Source organism: Gadus morhua, chromosome 14 (assembly GCF_902167405.1).
Source record: "Gadus morhua chromosome 14, gadMor3.0, whole genome shotgun sequence".
Classification (NCBI taxonomy): Eukaryota; Metazoa; Chordata; class Actinopteri; order Gadiformes; family Gadidae; genus Gadus; species Gadus morhua.
In genome coordinates, this window is record NC_044061.1 from 5,597,391 (window position 1) to 5,621,129 (window position 23,739).

The 23,739-nt window shown below is 45.2% G+C and overlaps 2 protein-coding genes across 2 annotated transcripts; both read left to right on the forward strand.

Moving 5' to 3' along the window:
- The first annotated feature begins 6,471 nt into the window (after window positions 1-6,471).
- On the forward strand, window positions 6,472-11,795 carry mnx2b (motor neuron and pancreas homeobox 2b). The gene is made up of 3 exons (XM_030376714.1): window positions 6,472-7,577; window positions 9,275-9,432; window positions 9,963-11,795. Exons 1-3 carry the CDS (start codon window positions 6,962-6,964, stop codon window positions 10,488-10,490), a joined length of 1,302 nt encoding a protein of 433 aa, XP_030232574.1. The 5' UTR covers window positions 6,472-6,961; the 3' UTR covers window positions 10,491-11,795.
- A 3,550-nt stretch (window positions 11,796-15,345) lies between these two features.
- Window positions 15,346-23,712, forward strand: atic (5-aminoimidazole-4-carboxamide ribonucleotide formyltransferase/IMP cyclohydrolase). Its single transcript, XM_030376690.1, has 15 exons — window positions 15,346-15,525; window positions 15,696-15,822; window positions 15,959-16,102; window positions 16,622-16,710; window positions 17,540-17,691; window positions 18,595-18,751; window positions 19,117-19,242; window positions 19,689-19,796; window positions 20,064-20,149; window positions 20,248-20,337; window positions 20,835-20,960; window positions 21,661-21,753; window positions 22,194-22,376; window positions 22,538-22,693; window positions 23,345-23,712. The coding sequence occupies exons 1-15, from the start codon at window positions 15,507-15,509 to the stop codon at window positions 23,462-23,464; spliced, it is 1,776 nt and encodes a 591-aa protein (XP_030232550.1). The 5' UTR covers window positions 15,346-15,506; the 3' UTR covers window positions 23,465-23,712.
- Window positions 23,713-23,739: the final 27 nt, after the last annotated feature.

Sequence of the window (23,739 nt, forward strand, 5' to 3'; positions counted from 1 at the left end):
TCTCTCGCTCTTTCTTTCTCTTACTCTCTCTATCTATCTATATGTCTGCATGTCTGTCTGTCTGTCTGCCTTGAAACAGTGTGTAGGTGGTAGTATTATTATTAGTATTATTACGAATACAAATATTAGTAATACTAATATTTGAATATCCACTGGCAGATTGGCAGTTTAACACTAGCAAAACCAAAAGCACCTTGATAAATTACATGTTACAGGAAATGCTTAATGCTTAGTACACAATAAACCTTTTAAAGGTAAAAAAAAAAGATATAATTCAATAGATTATTTGATAGATAATAAAGTTCCTTAAGAGTTGTACACATCTGTTGATGTGTGCCTGCTCTTCTGTTATTGGTGAGTGATACAGCAGGACTGCCTTGTGTGTTAAACACATGTCGTTTATCAGTGGGCGGGGCCATCTCTTCAAACCAATTAGACACGCAGACAAAGAGGGATGGGCGCCCTGACCTCGACACCAACGTGGCCGTAAACAGAAAACACAGATAACGAGCTGCTTATAGAGGTCACAGAGGGTCACACGTAAAAGCAGTCAGTGTCAAAATGTTTACCGTAAAGTTGACGCCGGTGAAACAAAGGAAACTGTCTTTTCGAAGGTTTACGGCGTAAACCTTCTAAATCCCAGATGTCTGATGCCTGCCAAGACCTTCAGGAAAAATAGCGGCCGGGCCGTAGCTTTGGGTTGACGTATCGCTTGGACCGCGTGTTCTCCACTGACCCTCGTTTGTCACACAATGGGTGACGTCTCAAACGACAGGAAGCCCTCACTGAATACATCAGCGTTCTGATTTAAACACGACAATCCCAAAAATTGGCAAAATCTCAGCAGACCCAATTTGCCAATCGACTGGGCCGATGGATTGATTCGATATTTAGCGGTATTGATCGTGTGTCGTTGGAGTAAATAAAGGGTATATATAGTTGTAGGTGGCACTGGGGGCTTTGTGAGGCGATAATTCATTGTTCGTGCGAGTGAAAAGATTGGTTTATGTGTAGTGCTTTTAACAAGTTCAATAAATGACTGCGAGCTGATTGACGCAAACTATCGAGTCTGCAAGGTGTCCGTGTTCTCTCCCTGAGTCTCTCCCACCCTCTCATTCTCTGTGTGTGTATGTGTGTGTGTCTCTGTGTGTGTGTGTGTGTGTGTGTGTGTGTGTGTGTGTGTGTGTGTGTGTGTGTGTGTGTGTGTGTGTGTGTGTGTGTGTGTGTGTGTGTGTGTGTGTGTGTGTGTGTGTGTGTGTGTGTGTGTGTGTGTGCGTATGGGCCTTTGTCTGTGTGTGCATGTGTGTGTCCTTGAGCTGGGATTACACATGTGTACAGGTGAGGCTTTTGTCTAAACAAATCTTTTTTTCCAACCTTTGATTAAAAAAATGTGAGTCTGTCTGTGTGGCTGTCTCTGTGTCGGTCTTCCTTGCTGTCTATTGTCCAAGCACCCATCGGGAGAAGCTTCATATTTAGGCGGAGCTTCAAACTTTAGAAGAATAAATCAATGCCTGAATATCTTAAGTTCAGTGTTCACTCTCGAGTCTGACCTCAGGTTCCCTTATTTTACTCTGTCACTATGTTGCACCCATCGGGAGAAGCTTCCTATTTAGGCGGAGCTTCAAACTTTAGAAGAATAAATCAATGCCTGAATATCTTAAGTTCAGTGTTCACTCTTGAGTCTGACCTCAGGTTCCCTTATTTTACTCTGTCACTATGTTGTTTTACAAGAATGGACTCAGTTATCTTTAAGATGTTTCCTCTGTATTGTCTCTAACCCTTTAACCCAAATGAAGAACTGCTCTCTACGACATTTTCTGGGCACTAGGAAGATAGACGTTATCTTTGTGCTAATGTGAGAAAATGGTCCAAAGCAATTCATTAATAAAACGTTATTAATCTGCTAGCTCATAACTAGCAGCTAGCAATAATAAATGGTCGCTGTTAGGAGATAAGCCGTGGTTGTTAAGGCGATGAAATAACGTACATGGATATGGACTTTGTACAGTCTGAGGTGAGGGTGACAAAGAGAGGAAAGAGAGAGGAGGGCACAGAAAAATAAACTAGGAAGAAACTAGAGCAAGACAAAGCGAAAAAAGAGGTAGGCATACAGACAGAAAGACAAAAAGGGCAGACATACAGAAAGATAGGCAGACAAATATACAGAGAGACAAAAAGGGCGGACAAGCAGACAGACAGGCAGACAGAAGGACAGGCAGAAAAACCGAACCGATGACAAATAGACAGACAGACAGCCCGCAGACAGACGGACAGATAGACCGACAAACGGACAGACAGACAAACAGAAACACAGACAGTCAAGTACACACACAGGCCTGCTAACAGGCAGACACTACATTGAGATCTGTCTGAGGTCTTCCAAGCCCTCCAGGTTGTCCTGAATCATCTCCCGGTGCGGCGAGCTGCGGTCGAGCACCCAGGGAGAGATAGCGATGAGAAGGTAATCACGTGTCGTTGTGTCTGATAAGTCCCGGTTATCTCCGAGCCCGCACACAATGCAGCCCCTTGTGTGAGGCCCCAGTAAAACAGAGGGCTGTTAGGGGGAAAGGGCTCATTAAATGTTCATAAACGTCGCAGCAAAGCAGATAGTGATAGAAGGAGCTTTTGTTAACAGTGTGGAGAGCGCAAACAGCAGCTGTTTTAATTGCCAGGACAATAGGACGTCCACAAAAGCAGGAACTTTCCAGATTTAGATTGAGATCACTCTGAAGTCCGGGGCCAGTGGGTTAGATTGATCTTGTTCTGTGCCAGTGCATGATAATCACTTGGGTCTTCATCAACATGTAATGACAGGGATTTATAACTATAAGTAATGTTTATATTATACAACGGATATTGTTCTTCTTAGTGATCCGTTGGCCTCATGAAATTCAGGGTCATATCCCAGCATCCACGCACACACACACACACACACACACACACACACACACACACACACACACACACACACACACACACACACACACACACACACACACACACACACACACACACACACACACACACACACAGAGAGACAGAGAGAGAGAGAGAGAGAGAGAGAGAGAGAGAGAGAGAGAGAGAGAGAGAGAGAGAGAGAAACAGAAAGAGACGGAGACGGAGAGAGAGAGAGAGAGAGAGAGAGAGAGAGAGAGAGAGAGAGAGGGTTGAGAAGCCTCCAGAACAAAGAGTCTGTGTAAGGCCAGAGGTCCTCTGGGTCACCAGGTGGAGCTCAATATTTGTTTAAAACGATAAGCGGCGAATCGGAGGGTGAGATGGGAAACCGCAATAAATTACCGCTATCTGCTTAATGTCCCGACGTTAATCCAGGTCTCAAGGTCTGCTGGGAGCAGAGTGAGTTATGATGTGTCTCTAACAGTGTGTGAATTAGTTTAATTAGTGGTGGCAGGGGGGGGGGGGGCACACAATAGAAGCCCATTGTATGGCCAGGGCTCTCCCATCAGGGCGGGGTTGGGCCACTGCTCCTCTTCTGGGGTCTGCTGTGGTTCATCAGCAACAGGTGAAAACACTTTCACACACATGTACACACACACACACACACACACACACACACACACACACACACACACACACACACACACACACACACACACACACACACACACACACACACACACACACACACACACACACAAGCTCACACACAGAGGTATTTACACACGCTCACACACACAGACACCTGCACATTGAATGTACAGCAACATGAGCGTGTGTTGTGTGCACACATTTCTAGATGCATGCACACCTGCATGCATATATACTCTCACACATGCATGCAATCATAGCACACCATACACACATATACAGACACCACACACATACACGCTCATGCACACACATTATTCACAGAAGTGACAAACACACTGGTGATCACACGGTAGTCGCACTCCTGCACATGCTTGCCCTCGCAGGGGTGGGTGCACATGCACAGAATATGTATATTTGACCAGTGTATGCACAGTGATATTTAAACACACACACACACATACACGCACATACACACACATTTTGCATGCATGCTTATTTCGATTCACCAGCCAGACCCACGACCTCCATCGTTGGTCTCCAGTCTTTAGCTCCTGACTAACACTCGTTTTTGTGCCAGTGTTTAGGATCTTCCCGGTCGCGGTGTGAAGGGACTCTCTCCTTGTCCTGAGCAAACACGGTGTGGGAACAGCCAGCCAGCTCCGTGGTTGGTTGTTTATACGACAGAGCACTCTCCACGCAGGTGTAATGATTGGAAAATATGCGGGTAATTGCTGATAAGCTGTTTATTGGCTGAACAGAGGATGTATTGATAAAAGTTCCTTTGTCGTACCCACCGCTGGCTCTGTTATCTAAACCTATTGTCCGTTCAGGCTCAGCTTGAGCGTTTGAATAAGAAAACATCAGAAGAACAACTGATGAGTAGAAAATCCCTATCTCTGTTTTATTATTATAAACGTTGCTTGTCCGTGTTGACGATTGGAGATTGGAGATTTAAGATTAAAATGGGTATTTGTCACATGCTTAATGTGCAGCTACGTATACTCAGTGGTCAGGGTCTCAGCTCTGTCCTTAACTGTCACTTGTACGTAATCTTGCGTGGACGACATTGCATAAAGGACAGCTGCAGCACGCAACACACAAGCACCCAAACAACCAGAGGAAAAACAATGAAGTGATGCATTTCAGGGCCTCCATTTCATTTAATACGTGATACGCCTTTATTTGCAGGCCTGTGACAGATGACAGGTTTCTGGGCAATTTAGATTACTTTCGAATCATAAAAGCAACGAGAAGAGGGGGGGGGGGGGGGGGGGGGAAGGTCAAGAGAAACGGTCGGGAAACACAGGCTGGTTTGACTTCTCCTCAGCAAATTACCTCAGCATCAGAAACAAACAACAGGCGGTCATGATTGGAGCGGATCTGGGGGCAAGCGACATTACATTGTGAGGAAGGAGGGTAAAAGAGGGTTAGAGAGAGAGAGAGAGAAAGAGAGAGAGAGAGAGAGAGAGAGAGTGAGAGAGAGAGAGAGAGAGAGAGAGAGAGAGAGAGAGAGAGAGAGAGAGAGAGAGAGAGAGAGAGAGAGAGAGAGAGAGAGAGAGAGAGAGAGGAGGGGGGGAGGTTGCAAGAACATGGAAAGTGTCACCATTTCAATCTCATGGAGGTCAGACATAGCATCATCCCTAACAAACAATACCATCAAATGTACACCACCACATAAACACATTAAACAGTTTGATTAAAACCTCAATTACATTTGTCTATTCATATTCATCGTGCTTATGGTTCGAAACAAGGTGTTATATTGCGTGTTGGGATTTTTGAGCTGCTTCACAGATGTGGTGCCTTGAGGTTCCATTAGGAAGGATTTGAATGATCATTGAGTTAATGACCTTGGCAAAAGAGTTTAAGTGACTAATCATAATCAGTATAAGAATAGTAAAACAATAATATGTATATATATATATATATATTATTTTTTTTATATATATATTATTTTTTTTAGCCTATCCATTTATTGATATATTACATTTTTTTGGGTTTATTTTAACTCTTAGTGGCTTCATTTATGGCGCCCGGTCAAACTCAGGCCTTGATGGTGAAACTAAGACCATTCGATTCGCTTCTCCAGGTGCGTCAAATGTAGTAATTAGGACAGAAATTACGGGAAATTGAAAAGAGAAGAATCAATTAGTAGGAAGCTTTTTATTGGGAGTCATTACACATGTCATATGTTACGACAGTGGAATAATTAACTCAAAGCCCTCGATGTTAAAGCCTTAGCCCTGCAGTTTGTGTGATTTTTGCTCGTAAACTTTTATGGCGTCACGAGGCCCATAGTATGAAAATAAAGAAGCAATCAATATTACTGATTTAATTGGACTTTGTTCCCTGGAATAAAGCTATAAACAAGGTATTGCCATCTATACATTTATACCGGTATATAAATAATAGATTTCATTTTAATATTGTATGGCATTGTGTGCATATGATATGCACACATAATTTTTATTTTGTATATAGTCTACTGTATGTATAGATATATATTATATCTATACATATACATACATATATATTCGTCCGTAAAAACGTGTTACTTATGGCCCATAGGCCAATAACGACCACGATTTACTTGGATTAATACAGCACCACCAGGAACTGGATATAATTCATATACAAACACACATATATAATAGGTATCATTTAGTATAATGGCTACAATATTTTTGAAGTATATCTGTCAAAAGCACGTAGGTTTTGGCCAATTTATTCCAAGATCTAATCTGATAATGCACCACCACGCACCTGGAGAGGCGCGGGACAGGGGAGTAAAGGGAGGGGGGGGGGGGTGTTGGGGGAGGCGCATTACCTCACCCATACGGCGCGAGAGAAACGAGCGGCTAATTAGCTGATTAGAACCCCGTCAACACGAGCCCTCCAGTCAGAGCAGCGCTCTCGGCCAATCACAGGCGCGCCTGGCTGGAGGAAGGAGTGAATGATGGAGTAACACTGCTACACCTATATCGCGGCTTAAACTGCTATTGAACCACGAGGCGGACACAAACACGCACACACACACACACCCATACACAAACAACAAACCGAAACACTGATCCGGAGAGTCAGAGAGTTGATGGTCGAGACGCAAATGGAAAGCAGGAGGATTTTCTGGTAACTTGATACTTTGTTTTTTTTGTTGTTTGTTGTTCATACAGTTTATTCTCCACATTAGGAGTCGTGTTTTGGTGTTCGTTTGCTGTATGTGAGGGTTCTGGACCTTCTATTAGGGGGGGGGATTTCTTGAGAAGTTAAGAAGGACTTCTTGAAGAGGAAAACGAAGAAGAAGAAGAAGAAGAAGAAGAAGAAGAAGAAGAAGAAGAAGAAGAAGAAGAAGAAGAAGAAGAAGAAGAAGAAGAAGAAGAAGAAGAAGACTCCGGGATCTCCGGGGCAATCTATGTGTACTGACGTACGGCACAGGTGTGCGTCCTCCTGGTCCAAACACTTCCCCGACGTCCTCGTGCACCGGACCTCCGGCATGGAGAAATCAAAGAACTTCCGAATCGACGCATTGCTTGCAGACGAAACCCACCGGAACCACCGGAACGCGCACCGGGACCTGCACCGAGACCTGCATCGGGACCTGCACCAGGACCCGCACCGGGAACCGCATCGGGACTCGCACCGGGACAACCTGTCCCCTCCGGTCAGCGACAACAGCCCCTCCAGCAGCCCCGTGTCGTGTCGGCGCGGGGACACCCCGTCTCCCCGCGGGACGCACGCGCAGGCGCAACTCCAGACCGGCTTATTCCCCAAACAGGGTCTGCTTAACATGCCACATCACCCGGGCCTCGCGTCGCTCCACCACAGCGGGATCGCCAGCATGTACACGAGCCCCATGTACCCGCTGTCCGCCCTGGCCGCGCAGCACCCGGCCTTCGCCTACACCGGCTTCTCCCAGCTCAGCCAGCCGTACCCCGAGCACCTGAAGGCGGCCGCCATGGCTGGGTCCCTACCGCTGGAGCACTGGATCCGGGCGGGCATCATGATGCCGCGGCTCCAGGACTACAGCTGTAAGCCTCCTTACACTGTAACTCATTCGAATAATTGTAGTAATGGTAATAATTCTTATCAAAATAGGCCTAAATAATTATAAGCTAATAGGCCTTAATAACGACCAGCTGACAGGTAGAGACCGAATAGCGTATGACTATGGTAGATTTGTTGAGCCTATGGGGAGTTAGTGAGTTGTTATATTATTCTCTTAGAGTGAGTCCATATAATATACTTTTATAGTGAGTTATTATGTTATAGTGAGTCGTTATATTATAGTTTATAAGTTGTCAGGCTTTATAGACCCTTCGACCCTTCATCTTATCATCGTTTATCTCCAGGCTGATGTTTGATCGCGTAGGCCTACTTCTGATGAACTGAACCGCCGTGTGACGTCGTAAACGCACTGCTCAATGCGCGCGCGCGCTCTCTCACACACACACACACACACACACACACACACACACACACACACACACACACACACACACACACACACACACACACACACACACACACACACACACACACACACACACACACACCGAAGCTTGCATGTTAATTATGTACCATATACAGGTGTCAATTAATAGGCAGATTAAGAATCAGCAACGACTTTGAGATAAAGAAAATGACTTACTGCAATTACTTCATAATAGTAATGATTATTATAATATCACTACTACAAATAATATAATTATAATAATGGGGCCTATAGCTGAAGTGCATAGTTTATAAAAGCCTTTTATAAAGATCAGTCGTCTCAATTAAAAATTGTATAAAACCGTGAGAGTTAATTCTAAAGTCCTGAAGTATAATTGCGCCCCTAGATAATCAAACGAAAGAAAACGATGTGCCTTCGTCCGTCGTCTTAAACCCTCGTGTTTCTTTACTGCTGATCTCGACGTCCCGTTTAATCCTTGCCTGTTTATTTCTCTATAAACTCCAGCGAGACGGGCCTTGTCTTTGTGTTGCGAAGAAACAATAAACAAACACCTTAAACGCGACGGAGTTTATCAATAAAATCCCAAAAGCATTCATCGGATTTTCATTAAGTTAATGGCTTTTATGGCTCCGTCGTCGTGTCCCCCGAAGTGGAGGAGAGCCATTATTGTTAATGATGGCTGGGAGTGCTGGCATATGTGTGCTGTTCCCGCCCACCCAATGAGATTGAACTGCTGTGTCCTTGGTACCAGATAGATGAGGCCAGAGTCAGACATCTGGAGGCTTCTGGAAGGCCTCTATACAATACACCAAGAATAGGTTTCACACAGACGTGTCTGAATGATGCTGAACTGGGATTAGATAATGACTTACTTGTCTAATAATGTTAATGTTTTACTTTTAATGTCAAGCAACTGCTTAGTGTCTTCAATCACCTCATTTGTATTATTTTTAGTTAGTTTTATTCAGCATGGTATCAGATGTTTTTATGAAGTCTGACAGAATGTGGTGCAAAAATTAATTTAGACGATTTTGTATTTATTCTACCTATTTCAATGATTTTATTACAATTTTAGGCCTATACTGTGTATAGCGTGTGTATACTTTGTAAAGCATTTGATAAATATCTAAGTTTTATATTTGTATTTCAATCAGGCCTATGCATATCTTTTTTGAAAGAACATACTTTCTATAACTTTCCTCCACCATCCCTCCCTCTCACCCCTCTCTCTCCCCTCTCTCCCTTCTCTCCCCCCCCCCCCCCCCCTGGCAGCCCCCCAGGCCGGCCTGCTGGGGAAATGCCGCCGGCCACGGACCGCCTTCACCAGCCAGCAGCTGTTGGAGCTGGAGAACCAGTTCAAGCTGAACAAGTACCTGTCCAGGCCCAAGCGCTTCGAGGTGGCCACCTCCCTCATGCTCACTGAGACGCAGGTACAGCCTCGCTTGGGAAAGGTGTGGAGAGGGCTTCGGTAGAGAGGGGTTAATAGTTTTCTACATTTCTCCAGCTTTGTTGCATTGGGGTCTGTGGTAGGAGGCAAAACGGTCCTGTCTAGCTCAAATTCATTATAGGTGCCAGGGTCGGTGGTTCGAATCCCGGGATCGCCCATGCTCAGTATGTGTGCACTCATGGTCTTATTAATGCTTTGTTTTTTATAAAGAGAGGGATGTGGACGTTAAAATTAAAATACATGTTTTCATATTCACAGTGATGTAGTTTTGCTTGACACAAATGTTTTTCAGTTGGTTACATTTATACTGTCTACGTAGCCAAGCTTTGTGCATATTTGGCTGAATTGACTCTGAAACATTTGTGTGTGTCTGTGTATGTGCCCGCGTGTGTGTGCGTGCGTGTGTGTGTGTGCGTGCTTGCGTGTGTGTGTGTGTGTGTGTGTGTGTGTGTGTGTGTGTGTGTGTGTGTGTTTTGCGTGTGTGTGTGCGCGTGTGTGTAAACGCTTTCCCAGGTGAAGATCTGGTTCCAGAACCGGCGAATGAAGTGGAAGCGCAGCCGTAAGGCCAAGGAGCAGGCGGCGGCCTCGGGCCAGCCCGAGTCGGAGCGCCTTCGGGGGGGGAAGCAGGGCGCGGTCGACAAGTCGGAGCCCGGCTCCCGGCCCGCCACCTCCGACGACCGGGACGACGACCTGGAGCTGGAGGAGGGCGAGGAGGACGAGGACGAGGACGACATGGACGACATGGACGACATGGAGGACAGCCAGTGCAACGCTTTCCCCGTTGGCATGGGCGACGCTAGGCGCGCGGGGCTGCCCCGCCCCCGTCGCCACAGACTTCCTCCCTTACAACCCGCACAGCCCCTTCTCCGAGGACGGGCTGGACGGCGTTCCCGTCGGGGGGGACCGCAAGATCAAAGCAGGACTCTGAGGGACGGGGGGGGGGCGTCGACGCCACACCATCCCCCCGTCCCCGTCCCCGTCCCCGTCCCCGAACCCGGGACGGGGCGCGGTGAGGCTGGGACTGCGCGTGATAAGCACTGATGGAACAGAACTGAGCAGAGAACTTGGAACAGGGGTCAAGGTCATTCCAAGGAGGCCTCATGTGTGCCTGTGAAATGAAACTGAAACTGAAACAATGACAAGGACAACAACAAACCCAGATTTGATCTATTTCCATCCTCTGGAAGACATCGATTTGTACGCTATTGTTGCGAAGTGGACGTTTTGTGCAAAATTACTGAAGGAAAGAGGTGATGGATATAAGTCTCAACACACACACACACATATGTAAACACACATATGAACACTCACACCCACACACACACACACACACACACAAACACACACAGGCACGCATATAAACACACACACACATATAAATGGATACAAAAGCACTGACAGACACATACAAACACGTACACACACACATACACACACACACATACATACATACATAGGCCTACATACATACACACACACACACACACACACACACACACACAAATGTATACAAAAGCACTGACAGTACTGACATGTACAACGTAAATACGCATGAAAAACCGACACAAATAGAAAAACAAAGACACACGCAGGCACTGTCCAACTGTAAATTCCTTTGCATGCCAAGCGATCATTGCGTCTCTCTTTATTACAATGCTAGGTCTAACCCCAATGACCTTATATGTTCAATCCGGTCTTAAATTCGCCCACTGGCCGGAGATTGACGGACGAAGTTCCGCACCCCGCGTCTAAAGGATTGAAGAACGTGAAGGGAACCCAGACTGTATAAATAATGTAAAATTTATGATGCATTCAGATTGAGACAGCTTGAGAATGTAGTTTATTTCGGTCTCGGAGTGGATCGTGCTGGACACAAAATATCTATATTATCGGCCTACTTGAAAATCGTTGTGGTGGTGACTTTGTTTATTGTGTTTTTTCGGTCTTGTTACTTATAGCCTAAATATAAATGCATCTAATTTATTCGAAGTGGAGAGTTGATCGCCCAGATAAATAGTCCGGTCCGTGTATTTATCTGAAACATGTTTGTGGTGTACAACTGTGACATAAAATAAGGTTAAAAAAAAAGAAAAGAAAAAACGTGTGAAATAAAACTAAGGAAGAAAAATTGAAGGAGATGTCAATGTCCTTGTTTGTGATTGGCTGTTATTCCTACAAAACAAGGTTGCGTCACCTCCATCACATGCATTTATCAATCCCTTCAAGATATGCCATGACCTTTTCCATCTGCAGTCTGACACCCTACTATGATAATTAAAACAATGTATAAATTATTTGTTAATTACTGATTACATCCAAAAAAACATTAAACCACCTTTAAACTATTTCAACACTTCTTCGTCCTCTGTCTCTTCCCGCCCAAATCTGAAAACATGGCCGCTGTGATGATGTGAAACCAGAAACACGCGTGGTAATTTATGAGCGAGGCGTTTAGATATGAATTACCCGGCTTGGGTTAACTGATGGCCGGATGATTAAATTAATGAAGAGGAGGGGGTGGTGATGATGATGCGTGCATTGGACTTTTATTAGACGGCCATTAAATGCTGATAATTAAAGAGTATATTCTGGTGCCCTCCGAGAACAACCTCCTACTGTCATTATACACACACACACACACACACACACACACACACACACACACACACACACACACACACACACACAAATATATATATATATATATATATATATATATATATATATATATATATATATATATATATATATATATATACGCCTATATATATATTAAAAGAAAATCTGTGTTCAAGCTCAGAGATTAGAGAAACACAGTTGGTTATGAGGCTCGAAGGGACGAAGTAAAGTGCCTAGTTTGTAAAGCTTCAGGTGTGTTCAGTTGAAACATGATGGGCCCAAATAGTTACGATTTACAGTCCCCTCTTGATTAATTTAAATGCATTAACTCGTTGGTGTTGTTGTTTGAAAGAACTTTAGAAATCAAAGAGGTAATCGTACAAAACACATCACTTCCCTTAAGATGATGCCAAATCTGATCAAAACTAACTGAGGGCACATTAAAAAAATATCTTAAGAGAGCAGACACAAGGTTGTGGAACACATTGACGTCATCCCAAAGAAAGACAAACTTGTATTCTCATCTCCTTACAAAGGGTAAGGGAAAAACGGCCGAGTGTTAATGAGGTTTAGTCTGAAACTAAGCTGAATTCTACTAATATAGGCTACTGAACATGATCAGTAAGGCCAAATGTTTTCAAATACATCATATTTTCCTGTTCATTTTGAACAGGTAGGCCTGTCATTTTGTTGACATGTCAAAATAACCCTATGCATTCGGCTATTTTTACATTTCTCTATAATTCTCTGTATTTTTCTATTTCTATTTATATTGAGATTGTAGCTATAGCCTATTTATCTTCCCCTTTAACAGGTTAAGCAAGTTAACGAAACCTATATAAACGTCAACGATCTGTCATTTGATTTTACCGATCAACTGATGAATATATTCAAAATAAATTAGCATATCCCATTTATCACCAAACATGCATGTGAAACGGTGGATTGTAAGTCCGTTGAGTAAACAAGTAAATGATGGAGGCCTATGGAAGTATATTATAAAAGCATGCCGATCCTGAGCGCTCAACGGGTTTTCTTCTCAACACAAAATCAAAAGGGAATAACACCCGTGCAGGTGATTGTAGCATTTTTCCACTGGTTATGTTATTCAGAATACACACTTGTCCTGCTGATTAAACATTCCAGCATAAACCCAGTTATCCAGGTAGTAATCCTGTCAGATCCCCCAGTCCCACCTGACATAAATGCTGACCACGCTTTCTGTATTTTTTCCACCAATAATGCAATTTGCTGATAGGAGGTGAGTGAGTGTGCGCGTACGAACACGGCTGTGTTCATATAAACGCCTTTGTCTAATCACTCAACTTACTCCTAAAATGTCCTCCGATGTGAAGCTGTTACCAGAATACCCATTTTCATAGTTAAATAAATAAACAAATAAAAAAAACTCTCTTTGACTTTCCCTGCGATATAAATCAGTGGCGACAGACAGGGCCTTCTCGTTGTTCCCACCCTGGAGTTTAATCAATCAGCACCATGTCGGGCTCATTAGGAAGATATGAACAGATTGTGTGATCTTTTAAAGTAATCACACGTATTGGTTTAGGTTCCCGCTGCCCTGTTCTGTCACTTAATCTAATAGGGAGGGAGGAGGATGACAGACGACGGGCCATAAATCCGCATCTGCTCCATTCTAACCGCTATTGAAGGCTGGAAAAAAGGCCAAGTTTTGGCAATAAAGTTTATTGAAAAGGTGCGGCCTCCCTTTCCAACCGCGGGACGCAATCATAAGAGGCGTTTATTGTTGCAGGAAATGTAGCTTTTGTTACAGGTGTCTGGCGAGCTGGTGATGTTCTGCAAAATGGTCTAATGCCATATTCTTCTGCAAGCTCTTTGCGGGATAGTTAAAGAAAGACCACAAACACGCACGCACACGCATGCACGCACACACACACTCTTTAGCTTTCATAAGTGAAATGGGCACATCAAATATTATGGCTTCTAATTTTTTTAACACAGGCTTGAACATTATATCCCCGAAAAAAACGTGATATTGGTAAAAACTAACTAAACTAAATTGCTGTTTGTAAAATAAAACGTATCAAATTTAAAGTGACGAGCATAATGGAAGAATTTGACATTTCAGCTCGTAACAAACCGGAGTCGTCTACTTCGAGAAGCAGTAAAATACACGGAGAGACGCTGACCTCTAGTGGCAGAAACTCGAACTACGCTGCATTGTTAGTTTTAGGCATAATGTTGAGATATGATATCTATTCAGAGACAGACAGACATACAGAAATAATATCAGACATAATCAGACAGATAGACACAGAGAACGGTAGACAGACAGAAGGGCATAACAGACAGATATACAGACAGGACGACAGAAATACCCAATTTTCCGCTTCTAATTCTCTTAAACATGTGGGTGATGTTTCACCGCATGGGGCACATACAGACGCAACAGCCGCTCTCTCTTACCACGAATTTCCCCCGGGATTCAAAAAGTACAATCCTATCTTATTTTGTCTTATAGTAGACCTACATATTATTCTTCTTCTATCATAAGGAATATGTGATAACTGTCTGCGTGCTTTGTCAATATTCCTTGCATGAAGACACTCTTTTACAGTATGAGTCAAAATATGCTGTCAGAGTTATGCGCTTGTCGGTAACAAGCGCATATAGGCCTATAGGATAACTGGGTGGCGGTAAAATATATTATTTTAGTTATTTCTTAAACATAATATAGCCTACCTTCCTTCAAAACCTCAAATGGGCATGAAAAACGCCAGGAGCAGTTCACCCAACTAACTAACTAACTAACTAACTAACTAACTAACTCACTAACTAAACATCCATAAATTAACTCAGATAGTGCGTCCACTGACACCTCGAGCTGTTAGGCCTACTCTGAATTTCTTATCATAAAATAACATTAGGATAGTTATTATTATGTCCATAGAGAAAAACGTTACATTCTGTCAATGTTTACAGTACGTATGCCTCCAAAGTTAAACACAGAAAAACAGACTAATGCTGTCTCTCCGCCACCCCCCAGCATATATATATATATATTATTTTTATTGAAGTGTCGTCGTCAAGTCAAGGTAGTGAACTGTAATGTGGGCTGACAAGTGCTAAGGTTATCATTACCAGTCCTCCATAATCACGGACCGCGTGGTCGGTGGACTTGTTGTATTGATATGACGTCATATGACCCTATATATATTTTTTTCCCATCGTATTTGATCCGAAACTTTATTAATCGCCGTGCTCTGATTGGACAGAGCGCGGGCGGACGGGAGGGGGCGGTGCAGAAAACAACGTGCGTGTCTCTCTCGCTTCCCTCTCTCTCCACAGGCTCTGCATTCAGTCTCAGTGCGCTGCAGGTCAATAACTTACTCACCAAACTCCGAAGAGAGTGAACCAGCCTCCGTCTTTCGGTCACTTTTTGTTGGTCCCGCTGCAGACATGGCCAGCTCTGAACTTGGTAAGCCTTTCTGTTGTTTTCGCAAACTGAATAATAAAGCTCCATCGTGCTCAATGCAAACACAAACCCTGGCTCTTCCTAACTGAGCCAAGTTCAACCGGAGAACTCAGAAAATGGTCGTAAACTACCTCGCCTACTTGAATAACTGTTGTATTTTTTGACCCTCACAGCTCTGTTGAGTGTGTCCGACAAGTCCGGACTGTTGGAGTTCGCCAAAAGACTCGTGAACACGGGTCTATCGCTGGTGGCGTCCGGGGGAACAGCGAAGGCGCTGCGGGATGCTGGCCTGGCGGTGAGGTAGGCCCACCATGACCCAGTTTAGACTACTCCTGCTCTCTTTCTCAGGGTGTAAACACAGTACTACATCGCAGTTGTTCTTATTTTTGGTTCTGAGTGTTGCATATAAAAAGTGTGCGTGTTTTTTTTTTTTCAGGGACGTGTCTGAGCTAACTGGTCATCCAGAGATGCTCGGAGGGCGGGTGAAGACCCTGCACCCCGCAGTCCACGGAGGCATCCTTGCCCGACGCACCCCGTCAGACATGGCTGACATGGAGAAGCTGGGCTACAGTCTGGTCAGGTGAGACTTGGTCACACAAACCAGTCACAATTGATAAAGATGAAGCCCGATGTTGGAGCCTATGATCCTAGTGAATTGATTAACTGAAACCCCCACGACACGTGAATCAGATCTTCCGACTGTAATTGAGGATGTGTTGCTGGTCTCATGAGGTGGGTCATTATACCAATGGAGGGAGGAGTGGTTAACGTGTGTTCTCTCAAACAAGCCTTTGATTGGTAGGTCAGTTTTTTGAGAGATGTCAAGCACATGATTGCTATTAATCAGAGTTTGACATGGTAAAACCTTAACGTGGGCTCCTACTCACCAGATGCTCACCGTCAATAGAATTAATAAAATAACTGACAAGCAGAAAGTTGTCAGCCTCTATATGGTTGCAGAAAAACTATTCATCCAAAAAATAAATAAAAGAGATCCAAAACAAGCTAAAACAGGTAATTTGCAACAACTTTAAAACTGACCGGACTCATTCAAGTGCCAGCTGCATTCCCCGGATTTATGAAGTGTCTGTTTGTGTAGGGTGGTGGTCTGTAACCTGTACCCCTTCGTGAAGACCATCTCCAGCCCCGATGTGACGGTGGAGGACGCAGTGGAGCAGATTGACATCGGTGAGAAGCGGGCCAAGAGCACGGGGACTCCATGGTGTTGTCCAATCACAGAAAATAACTTGTCGCAGGGGTATTAGGCGGTGAGAGATTAAAATGTCTCCACAATCAAGTCTTTACAGAGAGTTAGTGCCGTGTACCTTCTATCAGTTGCAATTCTATGGCTCATACATGCATGGTTTTCTCAACCAAATCCTGAAGACAATTTCTTTAATACGGGTTGCTACATTCAAAGCTTAAAGGTCAGGCTTCCCGGGCAACAACAGTATAACTCGAAAGGTCTGTGGATGGTGAAGCTCCATTGGGGCAGCGGTTTGTTATTGGCGTCTGCGTCCCAGTGAGGATTACGCTTTTCAGACACTTGTAGTTTAACACCATGGTGTGTGGCGCATTTCGTACACAACATTGCTCATTATAACGCCCCTACACAACCACGGTACAAAAGAAGTAGTGCTGTCAAGCGATTAAAGTATTTAATCGCATTAATGTCATAGTTAACTCACGATTAATCACAATTTTTTTTCTATGCTAAATATCCCTTGATATCTTTGACCCATTATTTTTTCTCACCTTAATGCTCTTATCAACATGGAGAAGTGCATCGGCTTGCCTTGTGCAAATGTTTTTCTATTGATGACAACATTGGCAGATACTGATCAAAACAGGCGATACAAAAAAATTAACGCTGTTAAAATTGGTTTGCGTTAACGCCGTTAATAACGCGTTTAAATGACGGCACTAAAAAAAAAATCACCAAGTTGCAGGGGGTCGTAACCATGGGAATATCTGATCAACCGTGTGTGTGTGTGTGTGTGTGCGTGTGTGGTTGTAGGCGGGGTCACACTGCTCAGAGCGGCGGCCAAGAACCACGCCCGCGTCACCATCGTGTGCGACCCGGCCGACTACCCCCTGGTTGCCACGGAGATGGAGGGCTCCGAGGGCAAGGACACGACGCTTGAGACCCGCCGGACCCTGGCTCTGAAGGTATGACATCGCAGTTTAGAACATTGGAAAGAGTTGGCGTCACGCCGTCACTCGCTTGAGGTCAGGGATTGACCGGCAGCAGTTAGATTGGCTGATCCTGTCATGTGGGTGAACTTTGTGGTCAAAGCACATCTCCAACTGTATTCATCTGTTGGAAATCCGTCTTTTCCCCTTCAGGGGTCAACTTTGCCATACAATCACAAAGAAACCAATGTTTCACTCTTTAAACATTGTTATCGGTCTTGTCTGTTGTCGTGGTTTTCTGTGTCACATGAGGACAGCGACTGAATTGTGCTGAGTTGTGGTTAAGCTGCTGATTTAATCGCCATTGATAGTAGGCGGCTGGTGTTGTGGCGTAATGTTCCCAATTTGGTCCAACACATGATTTTATCTGTTCAATTTGTCCAAATCCGCCAACAAACCTCTGACTAAAGTCCACCTGGGGTCCCGAAGGGTCACCCGCTGAAAGGCAGAATTGTAACATTTGTTTTGATTGATTCTTATGCTAACACTTGAGCTCATCTGGTAAATGTGCACATCGGTCATCAGTAAACTAAGGTAGTGTCTAGGCTGTGTGTCAGTCTCACACTCGCTGTTTGTACCGAGTTCACAGATGCTACTCAATGCTACTGATGAATGGACCCAAATAAACCTGTTTGAATCCTAACGTGCAAAGATGCCTACAGTTGTGGGCCTACAACGCAAATTGACATTCAAAACCATTAACCTTAATCAGATGTTGAAATGTGTTTCAAAAACCGTCGCTCTTGTAAACTGTTGTTTTTCAGTGATTTTTTTTTTTTTTCATTGATTATTTTCTACAGTGCTTCTAAATGGTGAATCTGAGATCGAAAAGAAGTCCTCTTCATCCTAATATGACTCTAATATGAATCTATGTCCCAGGCCTTCACCCAGACGGCGCAGTACGATGACGCCATCTCAGACTACTTCAGGGGCCAGTATAGCCGCGGGGTTTCCCAGCTGCCCCTGCGCTACGGCATGAACCCCCACCAGGCCCCGGCCCAACTATACACCCTGCACTCTGCTCTGCCCCTCAAAGGTAGGCTCCTCCCACTCAGAGACGGGCCACTCCCCCTCACAGATGATCCCTCCCACTGCTATGTAAGCCCCACCTACTCATAGACGAGCCACTCCCCCTTACAGGTAACCCCTCCCACTCCTTTATAAGCCACACCCACTCAGAACCTTGTAGTATAACTATTTAAGACACTCCCATCACGGTTTAGCCCCTCCCTCTCACAGCTGAGATCCATGATTGGCATACTTATCTATAAATTGTTACATCTGAATATTGTTGATTGTTATGGTATTTATATTGCGTTCAGAGATGGGTTGTCGGTATTGTACAAATGGATTCCTAAAGTAGGTTGGTGTTGTGGTCCTCACTGTTTGTGGGTTCCTCAGTGGTGAACGGTTCCCCTGGCTTCATCAACCTGTGTGACGCCCTCAACGCCTGGCAGCTGGTCAGAGAGCTGAAGGCTGCCCTGGGACTGGCCGCTGCCACCTCCTTCAAGCACGTCAGCCCTGCAGGTAATGTATTCCCACCCGTCAATGCGTTTACTGTCTCTCTCTCTCTCACGCCCTCTCTACTTATGTTTCTCAATCCATCTCTCTTTGTGTGTCTGTTGCTCTTTCTCTATCATCTCTGGTCTCCATTTTTGTCTCGTCTATCCATCTCATGTTCTCTCTATGTCTGTCCCTTTCCATCTCTGTCTGTTTATCTGTCTCTATTTCGCTCTCTTTGTCTCACTGTATCAAAGTCCCTGTCTGTCTCACTGTCTCTCTTTGTCTCACTGTATCAAAGTCCCTGTCTGTCTCACTGTCTCACTGTATCAAAGTCCCTGTCTGTCTCACTGCCTCTCTTTGTCTCACTGTCTCACTGTATCAAAGTCCCTGTCCGTCTCACTGTCTCTCTTTGTCTCACTGTCTCTCTCTACCTCTTGTCTGGCTGTCTCCCCGGTTCTTCACGTCTCCAGGAGCTGCGGTGGGGGTTCCTCTGTCCGAGGAGGAGGCGAAGGTGTGCATGGTGAGCGACATGCTGCAGGACCTCACCCCGTTGGCCTCCGCCTACGCCAGGGCCAGAGGTCAGTCATCATCATAATATTATAGAATAATCGAGTGCAGAAAAAGCGGGAGTATGTTGAGAAAATGGCTGATGGTCCTGCTATTACTCTTGGAACTTTTTGAGATGTTGGCCTTCCAAACTGTATTTAGTGAATTCTTTTCATATTTTGCCTTGCATTTGAGTGATAAAAACTCTAAAATACTGCAGAATGTATCTGAAACACTTTGCTCCATGACATTCCCTGATGACTTGTATGTTGACACAAATCCCCTTCCTGTCCCCAAAGGTTCCGACAGGATGTCGTCTTTCGGAGACTTCATCGCCCTGTCGGACGTTTGTGACGTCCCCACGGCCAGGATCATATCCAGAGAGGTAGGTGACGGGCTTCCCTGTCGACCTATAGGAAGGCTTTTCATTGGCTTGGCAAACCCTAACCCTGAGTGTCCTGGTGTCTGATTGGTTGTTCCCAGGTGTCAGACGGCATCATCGCCCCGGGATACGAGGAGGAGGCTTTGAAGATCCTGGCCAAGAAGAAGGGCGGGAAATACTGTGTTCTCGAGGTACAAAGACACCTCGATAATGAGTATTAAATAAATACTGTGTTCTCCAGGTACAAAGACACCTCGATAATGAGTATTAAATAAATACTGTGTTCTCCAGGTACAAAGACTCCTGGATACTGAGTAATTAATAAATACTGTGTTCTCCAGGTACAGACTCCTGGATACTGAGTAATTAATAAATACTGTGTTCTCCAGGTACAAAGACTCCTGGATACTGAGTAATTAATAAATACTGTGTTCCCCAGGTACAAAGACTCCTGGATACTGAGTAATTAATAAATACTGTGTTCCCCAGGTACAAAGACTCCTGGATAATGAGTAATAATCAACATACTGTATTCTCCGGGTGTTACTTTCTGACAACCTGTTCAACAGGTCGTCGTGTTTCGGTTGTTCCTGCAGATTACGGGTGGTCACGGTTGTCCCCATGACAACCCGGTGACCACGGCCAGCGATGGGTCGTCGTGGTAACGGCTGTGTTCTGTCCGTCCCAGATGGACCCGGCCTACGAGCCAGACGAGCCGGAGGTGCGCGTGCTGTTCGGACTCCACCTCAAGCAGAGGCGGAACGGCGCGCCCATCGACAAGGAGCTCTTCAGCAACGTGGTTTCCAAGGGAACGGTGAGCCGCTCCTCATGCCTGGATCATGCGGTTTCCACAGGCTATCCCATAATAGTTTTACAGGGCCCTCTACTCAAATCTCTCCATATATATATTTTTTAGAGCTGTCAAGCGATTAAAATATTTAATCGTGATTAATCGCATTAATGTCATAGTTAACTCTAATTAATCGCGATTAATCGCAAATTATTTTTCTATGCTAAATATCCCTTGATTTTTTTGTCCCATAATTCTTCTCATTTTAATTCTCTTATCAACATGGAGAAGTGCATCGGCTTGCCTTGTGCAAATGATTTTTTATTGATAACAACATTGGCATATACACTGATCAAAACAGGACGATACAAAAAAAGAGCCTATAGTGCAATTAAACGACTGCTTTGAACAAATGTCATTTGAACATAGCAGTCAGGCTACTGCTTCTTTGTTTTGAGCCAAAGATTTTTTTTTTTTATTTTTATAAAATAATTGCGTTAATCGCGCGATAAAAAAATTAACGCCGTTAAATTTGGTTTGCGTTAACGCCGTTAATAACGCGTTTAACTGACAGCTCTAATTTTTTTAAATATATCCACCATTTCACAATTGAACAGTGTAAACATCTGAGTATTTGAACATGTTAACAACATGTTAATAACGCCAACCTGGAGGATATCTAGTCTCCCGGCAGCTGACGCTCTGATCCTGTTCTGTTCTCCAGCTCTCTGAGAAGGCCCTGCGCGACCTGACCGTGGCGACCATCGCCGTCAAATACACCCAGTCCAACTCTGTGTGCTACGCCAAGGACGGCCAGGTAACGAGGGTCTGGGGGGGACCTGGGGGCTCTGGGGCGTTAGAGGAAGGGTCTCTTCACCTCTAGGCCCAAAGGCGTCTGTTGATGAAATCAGCCCAGATGTCAGTATTACCTTTTGGGGGGTCTTTGGTCATGTGACCTGAACTAGAGCTCTGTCCATGTAGGGTCAGCCCCCCCCCCCAGGTTGTGTTTGAGTTGGGGTTTAGGGTTTTGTCTGGCGGGAAATTGACGAGCCAAGAGCTTCAGAAGATCTTTGGCGATCTTTGGGCAGATCAGGTGACTAGGCAGACCTTTCGTATTGGTTCTCCAGTGCTAATATGTAATATCTTGGGACAAATACACAAGCAAGATGTTAACGAAGAGCTAGTTAGTCACTGTTCGGCAGCGCGGACACAGGCTTTGGTTATACCTGCGTTAACACTTTGTGTGCATCCGTCCAGGTGATCGGTATCGGCGCCGGGCAGCAGTCTCGTATCCACTGCACCCGTCTGGCCGGCGACAAGGCGGACAACTGGTGGCTCCGGCGCCACCCCAGGGTGCTGGGGATGAAGTTCCGCTCCGGGGTGAAGCGGGCCGAGATCGCCAACGCCATCGACCAGTACGTCAGCAACACCATCGGAGAGGTGAGCGCGGCTACCGCGGGAGAAACGGATGGGGGGGGGGGGGGGTGGGTGTGTGTGTGTGTGTGCGCAGGGGCGTGTGTCTAGGTGTGTGTTTGTGTGTGTGTGTCTAGATGTGTCTGGAGCACCAGTTTGAGGGGAGCGTTTGTGTGTGTGTGTGTCAGGGTCCGGACCTGGCGGCCTGGAAGGCGATGTTCGAGGAGGTCCCCGAGCCGCTGACGGAGACGGAGAAGAAGACCTGGGTCAGCTCTCTGCAGGGCGTGGCCCTCAGCTCCGACGCCTTCTTCCCCTTCAGGGACAACGTGGACCGCGCCAGGAAGGTACGTCTGTCACACACACCGATACACGCCTCCACCTCCACCAACCGTTTAACTGGATCTAATCGATTGGTGTTTTAACTGAATCTACTCTGCTAGTCTCTTAGCTTCTGTTCATCGATCCTTCTGGGAGAATCGAATCTCATGTCTTTACACTTCTACTGCAACAACCACTGGAATCAAAGTTCGAACCTTCCATCAACCCCCAACTGATCTAGAGCAGGGGTCGCAAACCTTTTTGAACCTGAGAGCTACCTCATGGGCACTGAGTCATACGAAGGGCACCCAGTTCTATACACTCTTCTGAAATAACAAATTTGCTCAGTTTGCCTTTAGTTATATATTACTATTGATGATTATTGACACTCCTCTATGTGAAGACATGTTAATTAAAGTCATGTTAATGATTTCTCACAATAATTATCAACAATGAGTTAAATAGGGTGGGAAAGAGTTGTTCTAGAATGAGTAGTGCTATTTTTAGAACAGGCCTGCGGGCGCCTCATGTGGTCCTTGCGGGCGCACTGTGTTGGTGACCCCTGACCTAGAGTCTCCTCTTCCTTGTATTTTCTCCTTTCCCTTCTCTTTTTCTTTTTCCTCTTCCTCTTCTTGCCGGCCTTCCTCATCACATCGTCTCCTCGTCCTCCTCCGCAGAGTGGCGTGGCGTTCATCGCGGCCCCCGGGGGCTCCACGGCCGACGACGTGGTGATCCAGGCCTGCAACGAGCAGGGCATCACCCTGGCACACACCACCCTGCGCCTCTTCCACCACTGAGCTCCTCTGTGGGAGCCTAGGGCCTACAGCTGCTTCAGCACACTGGCTCTGTGTCCAGACCACTGTCGGGAGACCGTAGTTACTTAGCTTTGCTATCTGTTACATTCCTAATGCTGTTACTGCACAACGTGATGCGGATGGGTCACCGGGGCACAACATGGCATCCATTCCTATCCTACTAATGGAATAACAACTGTTGGTTTCTTACTCGTGTTTACATCTTGTATTAAAGCGCTGCTGTAGAAAGAGTCGGCTCTATTTTGTTCTTTGGGCAA